The sequence below is a fragment of the Strigops habroptila genome, chromosome 8 (genome assembly GCF_004027225.2).
Source record: "Strigops habroptila isolate Jane chromosome 8, bStrHab1.2.pri, whole genome shotgun sequence".
Taxonomy (NCBI): domain Eukaryota; kingdom Metazoa; phylum Chordata; class Aves; order Psittaciformes; family Psittacidae; genus Strigops; species Strigops habroptila.
In genome coordinates, this window is record NC_044284.2 from 35,225,469 (window position 1) to 35,245,875 (window position 20,407).

At 40.0% G+C, this 20,407-nt stretch overlaps 1 protein-coding gene across 10 annotated transcripts in view; it reads left to right on the top strand.

Annotated features, from left to right (window-relative positions):
- ABCC5 (ATP binding cassette subfamily C member 5) overlaps positions 1-16,280 on the top strand; it is a 71,993-nt gene extending 55,713 nt beyond the window's left edge. For 8 of the 10 annotated variants that reach the window (XM_030496484.1, XM_030496490.1, XM_030496489.1 and 5 more), the window contains 10 exons: positions 3,226-3,366; positions 4,024-4,175; positions 4,616-4,732; positions 5,692-5,927; positions 8,282-8,395; positions 9,481-9,593; positions 10,689-10,797; positions 12,200-12,427; positions 12,673-12,815; positions 13,485-16,280. In XM_030496484.1, the coding sequence (XP_030352344.1) occupies positions 3,226-3,366; positions 4,024-4,175; positions 4,616-4,732; positions 5,692-5,927; positions 8,282-8,395; positions 9,481-9,593; positions 10,689-10,797; positions 12,200-12,427; positions 12,673-12,815; positions 13,485-13,757 (1,626 nt within the window). In that variant the 3' untranslated portion in view covers positions 13,758-16,280. Of the gene's footprint in view, positions 1-3,225; positions 3,367-4,023; positions 4,176-4,615; positions 4,733-5,691; positions 5,928-8,281; positions 8,396-9,480; positions 9,594-10,688; positions 10,798-12,199; positions 12,428-12,672; positions 12,928-13,484 lie in introns of those variants that run through there. The other 2 variants (XR_003992946.1, XR_003992947.1) reach the window with 2 other exon arrangements.
- Positions 16,281-20,407: the final 4,127 nt, after the last annotated feature.

Consider the following 20,407-nt stretch of genomic DNA (forward strand, 5'->3'; position numbering starts at 1 on the left):
AAATTTCCCTGTTGTTCCATTAGATTTGTCCTGATTCCTCACAGTGACTTGCTGTCCAGGTGTGTGCCTTGTTGCTCCTGTCACAACCTCGGTGTCTTGGAAGTGTTGTTTACTTTGTTGTCAGGTGAAGTGGCTTCTTGTTGGGCTAGAACAGAAACTGTGGCATTGCAGCACTTCTTGGGAGCTTCAACAATAATGCAAGTAGAAACATGGAGAGATTTAAAACTGAAAGAGGCTTAGCAAATAGCCTCTGTCATTTGCCGATTTGGGTGAGAGATTATAATCGAAGTCAATAAAAATAATATTCTTGGCAAAAGCCTTATAAAGTGTGAGGTGCTTTGCAGAATGTGGGCAGGGGGAAGCCTGCACTGCCCAAAGCCTCTGCTTAGCAGAGGAACTAAGCAGCAGAATTTTTTTTTTTGCTTAAAACGCGTCATAGAGCAGCTTTAATGTGTGGAACAGCTCTCCTGTACATATGAAAAACTAGATAAAAATGGTGAGCACTTTGACATCATATATATTTCCAAAGGGGAACACAGGAGGGATTTGGACGTAGAGCAAATGATACTGCTCTGTCCCTGTGTAGTGCTCCACCCCCAGCAGCACCCTGCTTCACGCACTCCTTTCTGGGATGCTGCTTGTGCTCATTTTCCTCAGTCCAGAGCCCTGCCTCTGTCCAGCAGCATAGGCTGGTCTATTTATATTACAGATCTATTTATATTGTTTCAGGATAACTTTCATCATTGTTCCAAGTGCATCTGGAAAGAGAGACGGAGGCTTGCCATGTAGCTGCAGACATTAGGAAACCGGGGAAAAAAATACTTCATCCTCTGCAAATGTTTTCCCTCTTGGCCTGTGGAGCTGGTGCTTCATTTAACTTCAACCAAATGTCAAATAAAGGGGGACTGGTTGAAAAGAAATTGTCCTTAATTTTTGTAAACAAGAATCGGCTTCTCCGTTCCCCCTTGCTTCCTGCTTATGTTTTCTTCCTGTGCTGGTTGTGGAGAACTTCCCCTTATCTCTCTGCTCTTAACGCATCGTCTGTCAGCCCTTTTCCCTTCCTACGCTAGTGTTGCAACTTAGGTCTGGTGGTGTCTTATCTCTCTGTTTTCTTTGTTAGCCTTTTCTGTCTCAAAAAGCAAAGGAAGCAGGACCTTTTGAAGGTGAGTCTCTTCAGCAGGGCCAATGATACAGATTGTAAGTCAGACTTTTTGTGATATGAGCACAAAGCCAGTGATAGAGGAGTGTTTTTAAAAGTTGGCATTGGGGCAGATCTTTAAAAACTTAATTTCTGAGCCTCCTTCCTAGATCATTAGAAAGCCTCTACCATGGATTAAAACATATTGAATTTTTATGTGAATGTGTGTTCTGGGTGGAAGCTATTAGTTTCAAACTGAAGGTTTTAATGAGATGTGTCTCCAAATGTTTTCTGGAATAGTTGTCTCCAGTTCCACAACATAACATCACAGAGATGATATTCACTGCTGTGAAATGCAGGTATTCATGGAGTGGAAATCTGTAGCTACGCAGTGCACCTCAGCTCTGACCTAGGGATTTGGCCATTGATAGGCTGAAATGCAGCACATGGATTTGAATAGTCGCATAGCCTTAGCCCCTGTGGTGTACATGAGGCAGGGTTCATCAGAAGTCATGCTTTTAAGCATGTTTCTGGCCCAACAGGCTTCTAACAGAAGAGGGCAATCTTAAAACAAATTTCAAGGAAAGAATGCTGCTCTGAGATTAATTTTACTTCTAGATGAAAGTTTTTAATTTTATAATGCCTTCCACTAAAAAGAAACCAAACAAACCAACCCGCATTTTCCCGTGGAAGCGTGAACTTCTATGAATAACTGAAAGCTGCTGACAGTATGTTTCCTTCCCTTACCTTTCACTGATCCTCGGGAGCACTGCTGAAGTGGATGATTTGAGAGAGGGGCATGCTGGCATCTGAGGAGAAGGGTCTAAAAGCAAGGGAGGAAGATAAGAAAGAGTAACTTTATAGGACAGCGGGAAAGAGAGAAAACTTTTGACTTCCAGAACACAGAAAGGTTAACTAGGAGACAGAATTGTAATACGTTGTTAAAACGAGAGCAGACATAGTACCCAGGCTTCTCTTCAGTAAATATTTCATTGCTTTCTTTTGAGGACCAGAACTGAACTAGTGTCTGTGCTAACTGCTGTTCCCTGAATTCAGATTTATTGGTTGCTTTGATCTAAGATTTCAACAGACTCAGAAGTTTTATTCCTAGTGCTTGACTGTTCCCAAGACTTCCAGTGGTTACAACTTTATTGCAAGTTTCACAATATTTGATATTTTCCATAGAAGTGTAGCTCCAGAGTTCTAGGATTACAAGAAAATCCTTGTTTAAAATTGTTCCTACACTTCAAAGTTGGAGGCAGGGAGCATGTGAAAGCATAAACATTACATTTGAAACAGAAAAACCAAAAAGGCGAATAACTGCACTTTTTCATATTATTCTTAATCTGTTCTGATTGTTTGCCGAGGGTCTGACTCATGATTTATTTGCTGTTTGATACTGAAAATTGACATGCTCGGTGGTGGGTTTTGTTGCTTTTCTTTTGGTGACCACCCAGAATCTCCTTATCCACTCTGTAAAAAAAGGCCTCCAGTGTCATTGACCAGATGTTTCTTACATATACTGACTTCTTTACAGAGTGTCAAAATGCTGGATGCTTTAGCCAGCGGGGCAGTGTCAGGGTCAGAGATAATGCTGTGTACACTGTTCAGCCTCAGGGTTTTTGGTTGGTGGGTTTGGGTTATTTATTTATTTTTTTTTCCCCCCAGCTTGCATTACCTGACCCCCTACTGCTCCTGTTCATGTCAAATTCAAAACATGAAGATATTCAGAGTTCTCCCTCTGAGCAGAAGGTTGTGTCGATGTTTGTTAGGGACCTGTTACAACCAAGAAAATCAATACAACAGAAATAGCGAGTGGCTGGAAGACATTATGTTGTGTGACACCACTCAGTGTTGAGACTGTAGAAAATTACTCTGAGTAGTCACAGCAAATAAACAGGAGTAGAAAGATGTATTGTTGGAAATAGAAATGTGCCATGTGCCAAGTACTCATATGGAGAGCCAAACAGCTGAGGTGTTTCTTTTCCCCCACAATCCTCTTGATTTCAGGTTTTGTTTTTTTTGGCAGTTTGTCCTTGTGATTTCGTCATTTTCCCTCACCTCTTCTTCACATCATGTTTCAACAGATCTGGTGGCTGGATCCAGAACTGACGTATGGCAACGCCAAGCCATTTGTCTTCACACAGGGCCACTCAGTGTGTAACCGGTCTTTCTTCCCCTGCTTTGACACACCAGCAGTGAAATGTACCTACTCAGCTACTGTCAAGGTAAGAGACCAAAGGGCTGTAAATGGTTCATGGAGTGCTTAGCTGCTGTTAATTTGTGAAAGTATAGTTACATCGTGTATGTACCTATATAAAATATTAGTTGTGACAGTGTTATAAAATTTTTTAGATCCCATTCTGGTTGTTGGGCCAGAAACGGGTTACTGTCACAAAGGTAACTCTGTTGCCTATCATGCTTGGGTCTTGCCTTCCCTGTACTCAGTGCTGAAAGAGTAACCATGAAATGGATAATATAATAGAGGGAATTTGGCTGGTCATTTTCAGTAGTGGTTATTGATGGTAATATTCAACTGTATTTTATCAATTCTTGAAAGGAAAACCCTAAAAGCTTTATGAAAGCAGAATCAAATAATTTTGTGTTTTGTATAGATGAAATAATTTGGTATCTGGGCACTTTTGGGGCAGCTGGCATAAGACCTATGCAGTATGTGAGGAGTAATATTTTTGGTTGTTATGTTTTCCTGGGCTGGGTAGATGTGATATAAAAAAACTCACAGAAATCTTGCATTTTGTGTTATCTAAATGATTGATTTTAATGTACATCCTCAGGCATAGATGAAAAAACCCAGAGAGATCTGTGGTGTAGTCATTCAGCTGTGATCGTCAAGTGAGTTGATGTGTATGATGTTGGTGTTCCAGGCTCCAGCAGGCATACAGGTGTTGATGAGTACCACCCAAAGTACCTTCTTAGAAGAGGAAGGTGTATATCAATTTTACATGGAATATCCAGTTCCTGCCTACCTCGTGGCCCTGGTGGCAGGAGACCTAATACATGCAGACATAGGTCCTAGGTAAGATTTGCAGTGAGTTGATTCTGCTTTTTTTGTCTCTGTACAGTGCTTCATGTTATAAGTAGTAAATATGTTGAGCCATATGTCGATAAGGGAACAGTTGGGACTGTGAGCTGTGAGCGTTCAGAGAGTTGGTGGTTTATTTGGATGTAAATAAATTCATGGCACTGCACTGGCAAGATATTTTCCTTTTTTCATAAATGTTGCTTATTGTCCCCTTAGTCATTACAGCTATTTATGTCATTGCCTTATCCCTTAAGGATCTTTGTTATCTCTTGCCATGTATGCATAGAGCGTTAGGCTAAAGAAGGCCCAAGTCTGATGTGGGACTTCTCAGCACTATTACCATACATGGAAGTGTGGTGAGAAGTCAGGCTATTTTTTCTAAGAGATAATTCAGTTTGCTGAAGCATCACCTGATGTTTTCTGTTTTGTGACAGGAGCAGAGTGTGGGCAGAGCCTTGCCTGCTGCCAACAGCCATCAGCAAGCTTTCTGGCATTGTCGAGCGCTGGTTGACGGCTGCAGAGAGTCTGTATGGCCCATATATATGGGGACGGTGAGTTTAATAAGTCTCCCAGGAATGTGTAATGGGAAAAAAGTAGAAAGAAATGATCATGTTTTCTCCCTGTGCTAGCAATAGCAGGACAAACGAGCCTCTCAACTGGAAGCACTGTAATAGGTGGAAACAAACTGGAGTTCTGTCTCTGCACATGGCAGAGAGGATTATGGAAGCATGTGGTGGTTTTGGAATGGTGGGCAGAATTGGAGGTCTCTAAACAGTGGATCTTGCCTGAGGAGTTAAGGTTTTTCATACTATAGAGTTTTGTGATGCAAGTCCAATGTTGGGCTGGACACCATTTAAAATATATGGCAGTTTTATTTATCTTATTGATTTTTACATGTGGTACTTGACATATATTTGTTGTGCTATGCCTGAGCATGCTGAAAACCCGACTCAGGACAGTCTGACTCTGTATTACAAGAGAATGTTTTTTGAGAGGATGCTTTCTTTCTTTGGATGGGAGAAAATGTTTACAAAGGCTTCCTGTATTTCTTTGCTAAAGGTAAGCAGGAAGAACATGGTGGTGTTATTTTACAAAATGTTCCTTGAAATAATCTGAGAGCATGGCACAGTGTGCCAGTGCTGATCGTAGGTAGGGAAATGTGGAAAGCAAAACAAATAGTATTGTTACATTCTGAAGCAGACAAACCAGAGTTATTTTGCTGACACTGCACGTACACCACATCAATTTATGCTATAGCTTCCTGACCTGTCTCTTTCCTGGGAGCCTGTGGGGACTCAACACTGTGTGTGTGATAGTGTATGTAGCGTAAGCAGAAGAATTAGGCACTGCTGCTCTAGAAATCTTGTTCCTGAAGTCACAAAAAAGTCACAGAAGAGCCTTCCCTAAAGGAAAAAAAAAAATAAAAAAATATTACTGTGTGTTTTGAAATAAGCTGTAATTTACCTCTCTCCTTTCTCCTCTCTTCTTTCTTCTCTCTCCCTACTTTTAGATATGACATTGTTTTTCTTCCACCATCCTTCCCTATTGTTGCCATGGAAAACCCATGCCTGACCTTCATCATCTCTTCTATTCTGGAGAGCGATGAGTTTTTGATCATTGACGTCATTCATGAAGTTGCCCACAGCTGGTTTGGAAATGCAGTCACCAACGCTACATGGGAGGAGATGTGGCTGAGCGAGGGGCTGGCCACATATGCACAACGCCGGATCACCACAGAGACCTATGGTACAGATGCAGAAATGTTTCTCCTTATGCTAACCAATACTTGAGAGTTGGCTGCATAGAATATTTGCCTTGGGGGTTCAAAAGTCTGTAGGGAGCTAAATTTTTTGTTTGTTTTTTTTTTTTTTTTCTATTTCTGGAACACACATGGCCCCAGACTTCGCATTTAGCATCTTAGATACTTAGAGTCTGATGTTGTCTTGGCTTTGAGTGGAGTCAATAGCTGATAAGGTAACAGGGGCTTGAGCAAACTGTGTTAGCACAGTGTGGTAAGGATGTTTGTAGGAACTTTGTGGTAGGGTACCAGGGAGATGTTTGTATGTCAGAGCAAGACAAGCAGAGGATGCCTCAGAGAGAGATGTAAGAAATCTTGTCATGGTTACATTGTGAAATAGCTATCCTCAAGTGTCTTTCTAATCCTGATCAGTTGGTAGCTACCCACTTTTGGAACGAATGATAGCAATAGCACTTAAAAAACCAATGTACACATCTATGTAGCTGCCCATTTATCTGTTTGAGGCTTCCTGTAGAATTGTACAGCCCTGCCTTTGCTTATATCAGTGAATTTCACAGATCAGTTGTATGGTACATACATACAATTGTATGGTATGTCTTTAGAATATCTTATTAGTAAATCGTTCTTACTGCTTTTCTGTTTAATTGGATTTTTATTGAAGTGAATAATGGGAACATACACTTCTCTAGTTTGTCCCATTATGTTCTTAAATGCCTGTACCATGTGTAGTCTCACACGTCTGCTGTAAACAATCTTTGAAAAATTCCTGGAAATCTTGGCAGTGAGAGTGTCTAGAAAGATGCCTTTGTTTTTATTCATTTATGTTGTTTCTGGAGATGAGCTGATGATAATGAAGTTTAGAGAAGGAAGTGCTCTGAGCATATATGGAAAGGTTACAATGTATATTATATATTTTTGAAAGCTCTTTTATGTTAAGTAATTCTCAGTGTTTAGGACTGTTCTTATAACTCATATTATTCATGACAATGATATGAGCAGGTCAGAAGATATTGGCTGTTCTCTATCCCTTCTTAGTCTGTCTCTCTGACATAGGACAAGATCCTTGCTGATTTTGGTCTATTCTCTTGAAATTTAGAACTGCTTGTTTCAAGCAGCAGTTGTTCAGGAAACTAAGAGAAGCCTTTCCCTGCGCCATTCTTTAGTAAGCTCTTCTTGCATTCTGTTTTGTTTCTAAGACAAACCTCTGATCTAAATCTTGCCATTTTTGACATAATTTCTGGAGTATCTTCTGCTGTTAATAAAAAAGGCATCTTTGTAATTACATTGTTTACAGAAATTAGAGTCCACTGACTATACCACACCTCTTGGATCTTGCTTAATCCTCCTCCCTGTAGCTTTAAATAATTGCCCTTAATGCTAGCTATCCTAGTTCTTGCTTTCCCCTATTAAGCACATCCACCCCTTTCTCTGCCAGTACAGGTTCTTCTAGCTTCCATATATATCCTGGTTCTTAATTCTCATTTTGCTTATATCATTTTCTCATGTATGTACATCGAGACCCTGAGAATTGTATCTCTGTAACAAGTCCTGTTGTTGAAGTTGAAGACTTCACAAAGAAACCTAAAGTGTTAATAGTGATAGATGTTAAGTATCTTCTGAATCTGAAAATCCATTTTCCACAGCTTTTTACATCTGCAGTGGCATAGGAAAGATCTCGACTTGCCAGTGTAATATAGCTAGTTTGGCTTGAAAGCATGGAATGCTCTACAGTGCAGTTAGACCAAAGTGCAGCCTACCCAGTTACAGCTGTAGAAAAAGTCCTAATGAATGTCAGGTGAAAGCTGTATGTTACAGTTTGGGTAGGATGCTAGATAAAGCTTTAGGAAAAGATCCACAGGATCTGTAATATAACAACTAAATCTAACCCTTTTCTGTTTTCACCCAAGGGGTGACATTTGCTTAGTACTATTCTTGGCACCTAATATGGAATCGTGTGTCTACTACCAGTGACATTACTTTTTTGTGGCACTCGATTGCTCCTTTGAAAGTTACCTGTATAGTACTCATTCCAATGCTTGCAAGAACTGATAAGATGATGTCAAGGATATAAACTTTAGCATAGCTTTCATGCTGCTTTGTTTTTCAGTTCAGCCTGCTGTAGAATCAGAATAAGTAAATGCACTGGTTTAGGTTCTGACTTTCATTACAGATTGCAAGGATTTTTTGCACTCAAGTTTCTCCGCTGTTTCATTACTGTGATGCTGTCTTTCTGTTGTCTTTTACACCTTCATTAGCTTTTATTTTGTGCCTGTGCTACTTCTGCACAGGTTGGGTTTTGCTAGTCATTTTCCCCACATCTAATAAGCTTCTTTCTGCGTAGGAGCTGCCTTCACATGTTTGGAGACTGCATTCCGCCTTGATGCTCTCCATAGACAGATGAAACTCCTTGGAGAAGACAACCCAGTCAGCAAGCTTCAGGTTAAACTAGAGCCAGGTATTACTTTTGGCTGAAGCTGCTGTACACAAAATTTCTGTATATCAGTGCTGGAATATAGACCAAAAAAGACTAATTTTTCCATATCCCTTATAAAAGAAAGAATAAAGAAATACTGGTTTGTAAACCAGTCTGAAAGTAAATAAGGAAACTTGCCTTCAAGTTTTCTTCAAAGTTGGCTAACTCATCTTTGTAAATATTGTTCTGCTTAAGAACAGAACAGACTCACTGAGTAGAAACAGTATGAAAACTGCCTTGAAAGCTGTGTGGTTAGAGCTTCTGAATATGTAAAATAAAGTAGTTTAAAAATGAAAATATTTGGAAACACCACATAAAATACTGTGCTATTAAATGTTCCTTTTTTATGTGTTCATGTAAGAACTATGTACATATGCATAGCATATAGATAAGCATATGTACTTGCTTTCCTGTTGAGTGAGCTATGCAGAGGCTGTTTGGTTATCCCCTGAGCCACATGCATGTCTGCACTCCAGCATCGTGTATCTTCTTCGCTGATAGTTCTCTAGTTCTGTGGTCACCATTGGAACTGTGAAGCAATCTTCAATCTAGGTGGTATTTAAAATAACCTAAAATGAAACTGGAGGTGATACTGGAACTAAATAGAATGGAAAAGCATGTGTTGGAAGTCTCAAAAAAGGAACAAGGAGTGATTATATTAATATCTTTAAAAATTTGTGGTATGGTGGCTCCCTGAGTTTGGCACTGAGGAGAAAAAAAAAAAAAAGAAGGATTTGTCTTCATATTCCAACTTTCAGTGATTTCTAATTTGAAGTGACTTGTTCCTTTGGGAATTAATACTGAGCTTACAATGGTTGATTTTTTTTTTTTTTTCTTTTTTGTCGTCATTGTTGTTGGGGTTTTTTGTATTATTTTTATTTTTTTTTAATTTTTAACTCAGCTTATGTGTTTACTGTAGTCAATTAAATGTAGTGGCACAGGCTTGTTTCATTCTTAAGTCACTACGTCTTGACTTGGTGATCTCTAAGGGGTCTGTATACTTGGAAGGGTTGAAAATTACTGTCCTCATTCGAGTGTCTTACAAAATTGTTGTCATCTCTTTTCAGGTGTAAATCCCAGTAATTTAATGAACCTCTTCACCTATGAGAAAGGCTACTGCTTTGTTTACTACCTGTCCCAGCTCTGTGGTGACCCAAGACACTTTGACTCCTTCCTAAGAGTGAGTGTGAATAAGCATGAGTTTCTCTTGAGATTCAGAGCTGCTCTCCTCCTCCCCTGACTCCTGTCTAGTTTTGGCACTGTGGCTAATTGGTAGGGCTAAAGTTGAATACCAGTATGTCTGAGATGGGAGAATGGTTTGGGCCTGGCTGTCCACTGAGATGATTGTTTCTACAAGATTTCTCTTCAGTGAATGTGCTCATGCTCCTCTCATCTCAGATTCTGAGTTTATGGGGCACCAAATACAGAGTAGTAGTATATTTTTGTTACCTCTTGTTCTGTGTTCTAAATAATTACAAAGCTGTTCCAGCATAGATTGACTGTAACTGGAACAATGTGACTTCATTACTACTAAAAAGTAGTAGCTTGTGGGTTTTTAGCCAGGGTGACAAGGGGTATGGTTTCCTGTATTGGGGCAGGTTTTGTGCCTTGAAGTACATTTTCAAAACATATAGAAAATTATGTCAGCTATTGACTTGGTTTTTGAAGTGACACAGCTCATGCAGCTTTTTCTTTTTGCTGCATGCATGTTTTTCATCTCCTCTTCCCATCCATCTCCCCACTCCATCTTTCTCTTATCTTTAGTTTTGTAAGGGTGTCTTTAGTCCATAATCTATCAGTGAATTTTCTGACTTTCCACTAGTGTCAAGTACGAGGAAACCTTCCTGCCCTTGATACATTAATGTTTCTGTGATCTATATCAGAAGAAGAGCTCAGTGCAGTACTGGGCTGTCAGTGTATTTGCAGCTACCCAATTTTTTCCTCATCTGGAGGGAAGGAGGGAGAATATTTTTCTTGATTTTTTTTTTTTTTTTTAAACTATTTTTAAACCTTCCAAATACTTGTTTTATGCTTCCATCTCTATTTTGTTTGTTGTTGGTTTTTTAATTATTTTTATTTTTTATGTTTTTATTCTATATGTAAAATATCTAATATATAATATATACTAAAATATATTTTATTATATATAATCTATATTTTATATAGATTTATTTTTAGTTTGTTATTATTTATTATTTTTATTGCATGTAGTGGCTCGACATTGAAAGGAAGCTGTCTTTCTCCTATCCATAATTTATCCTTTTTACTGTTTCAGGCCTACATTGAGAAGTACAAATTTACCAGTGTTGTTGCTCAAGATCTTCTGGATTCCTTCCTGAATTTTTTTCCAGAGCTGAAAGAGCAATGTGTTGAGAGCAAAGCAGGTAGGAAATTTACTTAGTTAACTGTAAACACTATAGAAAATCCGGATGATAAATTTTGTGCTTGGTTTTGAGGATGCATAAGAAAATTCTAAAGTAAACGGACCCCTTTGGCAACAGCCACATGTTTGTGATAGAAATGGCTGTGATTTATTGTTACTTCCTCCAGTTGGCAAATCTTAAATTGCTGGCAATTTATGCCTTGATCAGCTGACTAGCCCTCAGTTAACTTTCTCATAAACTCATCTTTAACGCTGCAGACAGCATGATCAGTGCATGTGAGATTTACACATGCTGAAATACAGGGAAAAGGTGAATACGCTTTGAAATTTAATCTACTTGAATTACAGACAACTTGCTTTGAGAACTGTAACTTTTCCCAAGGTCCTATCCATGCAGATAAAATCTTTTCCATAATGTTTCACTCTCCCTTACATCCCCTATTTATAGCCGTGGGTGGATTTATGAAAGGTCAGTAAACTACTAGGTGCTTATTAGCCCACTTGCTTGAAGAAATGAGACCAATGTTATCCTTCCATGTGTCCATCCTGGCAAGTAATCACTGAACCTGTTGGTCAGTTTAAACCAGACTGGCAGTGGAGTACAGCTCTTAAGGATATTAGGTTCCTACAAGCTTTGTGGAGAGATGTAGATGAGCAAACCTACTGAGGGAAAAGCTGCAGTGTGAGCTCAGCAGTTGTATGTTTTATTTGACCACTGGTTGGCTAATGAATTAACCACAGCACATGCTAACTTTTGCCTGGCTAATATTCAGGGGATGCAGGAGAGAGGAGTTTTAGGATGGATGGTGTGGAACAGAAGTATTGCCAAGTGTTAGGAAAGTGCTGAGGTGGTAAAGGGTCAAGGGGAAGAGCTCTGTTGGAAACGAGGCTCTGCTGGTTCTGCCGCTTTTGGAGAAACTTTTTAGTTACTGATTTTAAAAATACATTTACAATTGCTTGGTTTTGCTGCTGGGTAGGAGTTTAGTCAGCACCCTCACTTTTTTTTTTTTTTTTTTAAATGAAGCAGGTTTTCCTCGTATTCTTCAGTCTTCCTAAAAATTCAGAGAAAGAGAAACACGTGCACAAAAAAATCTTATATTAGAAGATTGTTCGATCACAGACACTTGTTGGCCTGGCTGTCTTAAGAGCATGTGCGTTTCTTGTACTTACCCACTGTAATGTTGAACTCTAGAAAACTCATGGTTAAATTTGGAGAGTGTTGCTGGCATTTTTCCAGGTGTAATGTAGGCTAGGCTGCTGAGACTGCTAAGACACTAATGTTGCTGTAACTATGGATCAGTCTGATTTGCTGTTGTTAGAACCTCTCTTAACTGTGCTGACGAGTCCTGAACCCTGAGGCAGCCAAGCCACCTGCTCCACATTTTTGGTGCTCCTCATTCCAGGACTGGAGTTTGAACGTTGGCTCAATGCTACAGGACCTCCATTAGCTGAGCCAGATTTATCTCAGGGATCCTGTCTGACCAGACCGGTGGAGACGCTCTTCAAACTCTGGACCACAGAGCCTCTGGACTCTGTTGCTGCTGCCAGCAGCGTTGACCTCACTAAATGGAGAACGTTCCAAACCGTGCTTTTCTTGGACAGATTGCTGGATGGGTCACCACTGCCACGTGGTGAGTACTCTATCAGGATAGTAGAAAAGTATTCCTGTAATAATTAATTTAATTCTAAAGAGCCCTATCCCTCATTGACCTTATCGTTAGCGTAAAGCCGGGTTGGATGGGGCTTTGGGCAAAAAAGTCCTTTCTAACCCAAACCATTTTATGATTCTGAGATTTAAAGATTCGTTATTCTCTGATGATCCTCAAACTCAACAAAATAGGTCATAGTTCTTTCTCTCTGTGTGTGCTTTCTTCAGAGGTGATAAAAAAGCTTTCGGAATGTTACTCCTCTCAGCTGGACTCCATGAATGCAGAAATCCGTATCCGCTGGTTGCAGATTGTAGTCCGAAATGACTATTATCCAGACCTTTACAAAGTCCGTCGCTTCTTGGAAAACCAGGTACTAACTGCTGGATTAAAATCACTGCACCTCTCAGTGCATGAGACATGTGCATGAGAAATGCGACGTGAAAGACCTTGGAACTTCTGCTTCCTGGCCAAGTGTAGACCAGGTGTGTGTGAAGGGCCTAGTGTGGCTCACCTGCTAGTGGGTGGGGAGGAATGGGCAGATGTCATTTGAAATGCCTACAGATAATCTCTGCTTTTGTAGCCTAACTCAACCCTTGTCCCAGCTCTGCCCGGTGCATTTTTTGTGTTGCTTTGTAGCAGCCCTGCCTTTTCCAGACCAGATATTTTCACACTAATAAATAATGTGATTGTTTGAATATTTATACTTCAAGCAAGACTAGGGCTCATCAAATTCTTTTCAGTAGTTTTTGTTGTGCAGGAGCAAAAGGTTAATGCATGTGTTCTCTGTGGCCTCTTCTCAATCTTCTAAAAATAGTTCTGTTATTTGTGGAAGTAGCTCAGTCTTAGAGAACAAATGGTTTTTTATTATCATTCATAAAGATCTTTGCATTAAACTTATTTAGAATAGACTCGGCTGTCTTTTGAGGTAATGTATTGTTTCCAGTCTGAAGGCATTCAGGGCTGTTGGAGTGTAGCTATAGAAGAGCTGAACCTCTTGACTTTGATCGAAGTGATATTATCTAATTTTCCTTTTTTGCAGATGTCTCGGATGTATACGATTCCACTTTATGAGGACCTTTGCACTGGCACCCTCAAGTCTTTTGCCTTAGAAATTTTTTACCAGACGCAAAACCAGCTGCACCCCAATTTGCGCAAAACCATCCAACAGATCTTATCACAGGGCTTGAATCCATTTCCTGCCATTGACACTACAGCAGTCACTACAGACACACCAGCAATGGTGCTTGAGGACAAAGCCTCAGAGGCCACAAATGGTGCCATTTCACTCAGGGATGTTAATGTGTCTGCCTAGATCACCAGTTCATGCCAGCCATGAAGCTTGAAAGTGGGGACAGAAACAGAGGAAAGATACCAAGTGTCGCCTCCTTTCCTTCGGCGCTGCAGTGTGTTGTTGTAACTGGATTTCTCTCCCAAAACACAAAGCAAATGTGCCTTCAAGTATCCAGCATGTGACACTGCCAGATTTCAGAGATCTCCTTCAGCTGTGGGGTGGATATTTTGATTCGGTTTATACTGGGCAGGGACTCCTGGGCAGTTGCTTCTCCATGGAAAGTGGATAGTTCCCTTTCCTGAGGCTCTTCTGGATGGTTTCTCCAAGTCTGTGGGTTGGTGATTTTGGGGTTGTTGGTTGGTTGGTTGTTTCTTTTTTCTTTTTGTTTTTTTTTTTCTTTTTCTTGTCTGAGGCCACTGAGGCATGTCCTACTTGCCGTGTGTATGTTGCTGGGGAGTGTGTGTGTGTCAAGCTGTCATTATCCTGATATTTCGGCTGAAGTTCTGCAAAGGAGAGACTCAGGAATTGTTGGTGGCAGCAAACATGTTTTTGTGTTATGCTCCTTACTGTGACAGAAGTATTGTGATTGGGATGTAGGGGACTAATGCTTAAGTAATTAAGAAATTAATTTTAAATAGCACCTGTTCCCCTTTGCCCTTAGGTGGCTAAATAATAATAATGGGAAACCTTATGATGGATTTGAAATCCTTCTGTAGTTAACCCTACCTTCAGTTTTCCCTTTGCACTCAATGGGACAGGCAATAAAGAAATGCTTGAATTTTCAAAAAAGTTAGGTGCCCAAATGCCATCAATTCTGGTACTAGCTGGATGCCTAAATCTTTTTAACTTTTGACAAGTCTAGCTGCAACCTTTGTGTGTTAGGATGTGTAGCACGTGTATTTGTCAGATGCACTCTGTCTTCTATTCTGTCCTTTTGGAAATTAACAGGACCTTTAGTTTAATTTTTTTTTTTTTTTTTTAAGATCCCTAGTGTAAATTAGGCCTTAAAGTCAACCATGGAGATCTGTGCTAAAGTTTTACTGCCTTGAATAACATTTGCCTGAATAACAGTTGCCCCATCATACGATAGTCTGAGGGAAGCACCCTCCTTCTTGATAGAAGACTTTTAAGCCCCGCTTTACCCGAGTCTGTTTTCTGACTTGTGGTTGTGGTGGTAAGATGCCATTTCATTTACACAGCATGCTATTTCTCTTGCTCACTGGCCAGGCATGCAAGATGGGAAGACACTCTCTTCCATCTGCACCATTCAGTCTCAGGAAGGTGAGGGCAAAGCATTGTTGGGTATTACAGACTACACATGGTGGTTCTTAAGACTCTGTGCCACATTCTTTTTAATGTGTGGGTACCTGTGTGCCACTCAGTGAGCACCCACAAAGCATCTCTGAGCTGATGTATCACCAGGATGGAGAACTAGTTGGAACGAAAATGAAACATTTGGGAGAGGCTCAGCTAAAGGAGATGTGAGAAAGAAACTTTTATATAACTTGGGGCAAATTTTATTTTAGCCCTGCTATGGGGATCTACATAGCACAGGAAGAGGGGACATTAGGGAATTGGGGTTTTTTTTGGTGGGGTTTGGGGGTTTTTTGGTCTTTTTTTGTTTGGTTGGTTTGTTTTGGTTTTGTTTCTTTTTTTGTTTTTGTGGGGTTTTTTTCACCAAAACTATCTGTTTACACCCATGTGTGGATGGGGACGTAGGTGCTGTTACTGGATCTGCATTTTCTGGCTTTAAATTAATTTGGACTTCACCGTAGCCTTAGCCTGGGCTGAACTGGGATAAAGCAATAATGAACTCAGGCTTCTGTAGTGCTTCATAGTTTTCAAAATGGGTCATCAGCATTGTTGGGCTTCAGAACTTCAAGCTCTGCTCTTTGCTTCTTGAATCGGGATTATCTTTTTAATTCCATTTTGTTTTCCCAGAAAGGATGGACAATGATGTTTTCTGCACAAATCTCTTTCTATTTGTTGTTCTATTGAATGAGATTTGTGCAAGCTGATTTTCCACTTCCCAAGTTGCCACTGTTGGTGCTGCGTCTCCTGGACCCCCCTGCTAGCAGCAGCAGCCTGGCCAAGACCAGTAACCACTAGCAGCTTTTGGAATCCCAGGCCTCCACTGTAACATGTCGTGGAGAATATATGTGACTCTGGTGGGGAATTTTAAATTTACATGGATGCCTTATGATGATTGTCAAATTAAACTGAGCTTTGTGACAAGTTTAGCCTTTTGGGCAGTTTTTCAGCGTCCCTGCTATGGATGTTTGGAAGAGCTAACTTGGTACATTGTCTTTGTTTTGTCTTTTTCTGGAATGCAGAATAGAGGGAGTTTGGAAGCTATTTAAAAGCTGAACAGCAAGAAGCTGGAGAGGTGGCAAAAGCAAATAATCAAAAGTAAATATTATCTATTGTTACTACAACTGACTGAAATACATCAGATCAGCTGTGTTTGCATATACATGCATCAATGCAGGGAAATGTTGGCTGAACCTAACAGACTGTTTCTTGATTAAAGAACATGAAATCTCAGTTAGTGTTTCTGCTTTCATCTCTGAGACCTCATCACGTGGCTATTTTCGTAAGACTTGTTCTCTGAAACACAGAGCAAGATCTGTTGTAAGCATTCCATGCATCCTTCTTCAGGTATACTTGCTTGTCCTGTGAGCAAGGAGTGCATTTTTATTTTGAAGAGATGAAAAATTGGCAGCAAGTTTGTGGAGATAAGCCTTCCTTTTGTTGACACAAATTAAATTAATGCTTCAGGCTACTGTCTGTCTTGATTTGTAGTAGATTTCACATTGACAGGCAAATTAGACTGAGATTAAATAGAAACTATCTATTTGCCTTTGGTATGTTCATTTCTGATCTGTTAAAGTAAGATTAGTACAGCAAATTGGTTTTATTTAAGCAGGTGCCAAGAGACAGGGTTATCTTTATTATATTGAAAATGAAAGCTGTTACGTTATTTCATTGCAGCTTTGAGCAGGGCAACATGGGACCTAAAAATACCACTTGTGGAAAAGCTCTGAAGAGCCAAACCCTTCAATAAAATGGAATATTACTGATTTTTTTTTTTTTTAGCATTTCTTAGCCATGTTGGTTAATACATTAAGTATAATTCTTGTTAACTACACGTATTACTCTATTAAGTTTATATCAGTAATCTTGCTGTCATGATATGTTGCAACATCCTAACCATGCACTTCATTAACCAAGCACAATTCTAGCAAGCATCCCAAATATTCTGTTTTAACCCAAATTTTCTCATGTTCTTGCACTGCAATGACCTTGGCCATTGCCTTTTCCAGATAACACAGGACCTTCTGTACATCCATAATAGGCACATGTATTGCACAATTCACTTAAGTTCACTTCAGTCTGTTTTCCCTGTTTGTGTGTGCTCAAATATAAAACAACACAATCAAGTCAACTCTTATAAATCACATGATGCTTGTTTTCACACTTTTTACTATAGATTGATAAAAGCTTAAGGTCATTAGGATGACAGTATCAGACTTTGTGTACAACAGAAACCACAGTAGAAATCACAATGTGAGATTTATCAAGCCACTATCCTCTGAGACACAGAATTATTTTTTCTGTTGGGAGGACTGAACTTAAATGACACTGAATTTGTTGAAGCCCCAGGTAAGTTGTTTTAGCTTTTGATTACCTGTGTTCCTAAAATTGCATACCTAATTTCTAGTTTGGATTTGTCTAATTTCAGCTTCCGGCTCTCAAAGCTACTGCTTTGTTTGACAAACATCAACTGCTTACTGTTACTAACCTCTTTCCTGTGTAAGTACCTCTTAATTCATAAAGAAAGATCGAGTTGTTTGATCTGTTGCTGCAAGGTATGTCTTCCACATTTTATGTATTGCTTTAGCTCTGGGGTGAAGCATAATGTTTCAGCATCCTTTTAAAGTGGAAATTGCACACTGTTTCTCAAAAATTACCTCATGCTGCTGTGTATTTTGTACCACTTAAAAAGATTTTTTTATTAATATTGTGCACTTATCCTGTTTTTCATTAATTACAGTAGTAATTTGGGCAACAGTTAAAGCATGTCTTACATGGACACAGCAACCTGTTGTTTTCTAGATAAAGAAGTGTAGAGAAAAAGCTATTCTATACTCTGGAGGTGACTCTTCACTCTATACAGAGGGGGACTAGCTGGTTGCATTACGTGGCTGAACCTGTGTGAACACTTCCCCTCACTCTATGTGCACCTTCTGCACTGGAAAAATCAAGTCTTATACCTCTGATTTCTTGTCAAGAGAATTAAGGTTATGTTGAACATAGTATGCTTTGTGCCCTCTAGGGAAGGTGTTACATTAGAGACAAGTCTCTCTAAAATTTAAGAAATGGCATTAATGGGTTTTGCAGAGCATTGGACCCTTTTCTAAACACATATTCGGGTTTTGAGGAAGAGTGGGAAGTGATAGGAAAGGGATGGGATATTCTTCATGCTCTAATGATTTGGTGTAAAGTGAAGTGTCACGGATTAAGTCGTACCTGGTTGACAATCCAGGTGTGTGACCCTAAGTGTGTGACAACTTTGTGCATTGTTTTAATTTGGGTGTCTCGTACCACCTTGTTCTTGTGTGCTGTGGTAGCCAGCATGGAAGTTTGGAGCTGTGCTCTACCTCCTAGAGGTCTGCCTGAGGTAATGAGGGAGATCTTTGTCTAGCAGTGGTAATCTTCCGCAGGCCAAGCCACTCTGGAAGAAGATTTGAGTCTGTCTTCCCAGTAGCTGCAGAGAGCACTGTGATACCAGGCTGCTTCTGGCTGGCTGATGAAAACCATCAGAGACTTCTTCCTTACCATGCTCTTCTGAGCATAAACCCCAAATACGCCTCCAAAATCTCCCTTAAGCAAAATACCATTCTGTGCTGTTCCTCTGACACAGCTCCGACCACTGTCAGCCTAGTGGTATTGCAGGAACTAAGCTGCGTATCAGAATCCAAATAATTGGAAGAGCTCCCCAGTGCAATTTGAACAGCTTCTGTGGTGTGTCAGAGCTTGCAGAAACAAACACACACGTGTTGTGCCCAACCACCATTGCTCGATCACTTTTAACCATCTCCCTGTCCATGAACCACTGGAATTTGAGACGAAAGCAAACACGAGGTGATGAAACTCCAAAACTGGAAAATGATCATGAAAATCTCAAAAACTACTCTGTCAAAGAACAGTCTTCATTCACATGGAAACAAACTATTTAACTGGATGCAAATCCCTTTTTACTGTTTAAATTCCCATAGTAACTGGAGTCGACCTCTTGGGAGCCTGCTTTCCTCTTTTACATAGGAGCAACCTATGTAAAGCGCACTGAGAAACAGATTGACAAAAAGGCAAGTGTCATTTTGTCTTCAAATATTCTCTTCAAGACTTATTGTCTAAATAGACCTGTGTTTCTGTCTTCAGGAGTAGTTTAATCCAGCAGGATTGCCAAGAGGCCGCAGAGAAAATTCTCTGCTACCTTTGCTCCCAGAAGTTTGGGGTCAATAGACAAAAACCCAACCCATTGCCAGCTGCATAATGTATAAATTTGTCAGTTTCCAACTTTGCAGTGGGGCAAGGAAAGCATGTCAGATATCTTAGAGACCAAGATAATGTCTATCTCTTCTAATAACATCATAAATACTGTTACATGTGTAACTAGTTCACCGTTTCAGGTGAACTCACCGTTCCAGTTAGAGCTCAACATTCATATTGCTTTCTAGAATCTGGCCTTTGATGGAATTTATGCAGTTGTGACCTGTGACTGCTGTTGCCTAAAGAACACAGCAAGGTTGAAATCACACAGATGAGAGCCTCACTGTTCCTGATACAGAGGCCTTGTTTTTCTCTTTCCCTCCCTAACAGAGCCCTCTTGTGTCAGCTCACTTGCAGCCTGCACAGCTGCAGCTTTCTTGCATGAGCCATAGACAAGAGAGGTCCTTATTCTTACTGATGGCAATGTTTCCTTTGCTTCTGAAAGGGTGGAAACATCCAACGTGAAAAGTCTTGTTGATTAAATTTGCTGTATGCAAGGGAGAAGCCTTGTGTCTGTACAACGAGCATAAGCAAGGGGCAGAGAATGTTAGTCCGTGGTTGCACAGCTACTGCAGTTACCTGTGTTTCTGTTTGTCCAAGGCAGAGGTTCAAGAGGAGGATTTCTGCATTCATTTCTGAAAGAAATGAGTCAGACCAGTGTGTTCTGTAGATCTCTCTCACTAATACAACCTCCCTGCGCAAGGACCAGGTAACATAACCCTTAGGCTTGAACCCATCATTATAGACGAGTGTGAAAACCAGCTTTTTTTGTAAACATCATGCCCTCTCCTATTGCATCAGCAGCCTGCTTATTTGACCATACTTGTGTAAAAGGACCAAATGCAAAAAAAAAAAAAAAAAAAAAAAAGGGGGGGGGGGGGAAGGCAGCCTTGTATTTTTTTTCATTTCTTTCCTTTCTCATTGTTTATAGCAAGTCAGTATTTTTTAATGTATTTTTTCTTTATTTGATGAGGCAGTAGTAGCTATCAAAGTATGAGAAGCAATGTTATTTCCTTTGTCAGTTTAGCCCTTAGAGAATTATTAATGATCACAGAATGGTTTGGGTTGGAAGGGACCTTAAGGATCAGCCAGTTCCAACCCCCTTGCCATGGGCAGGG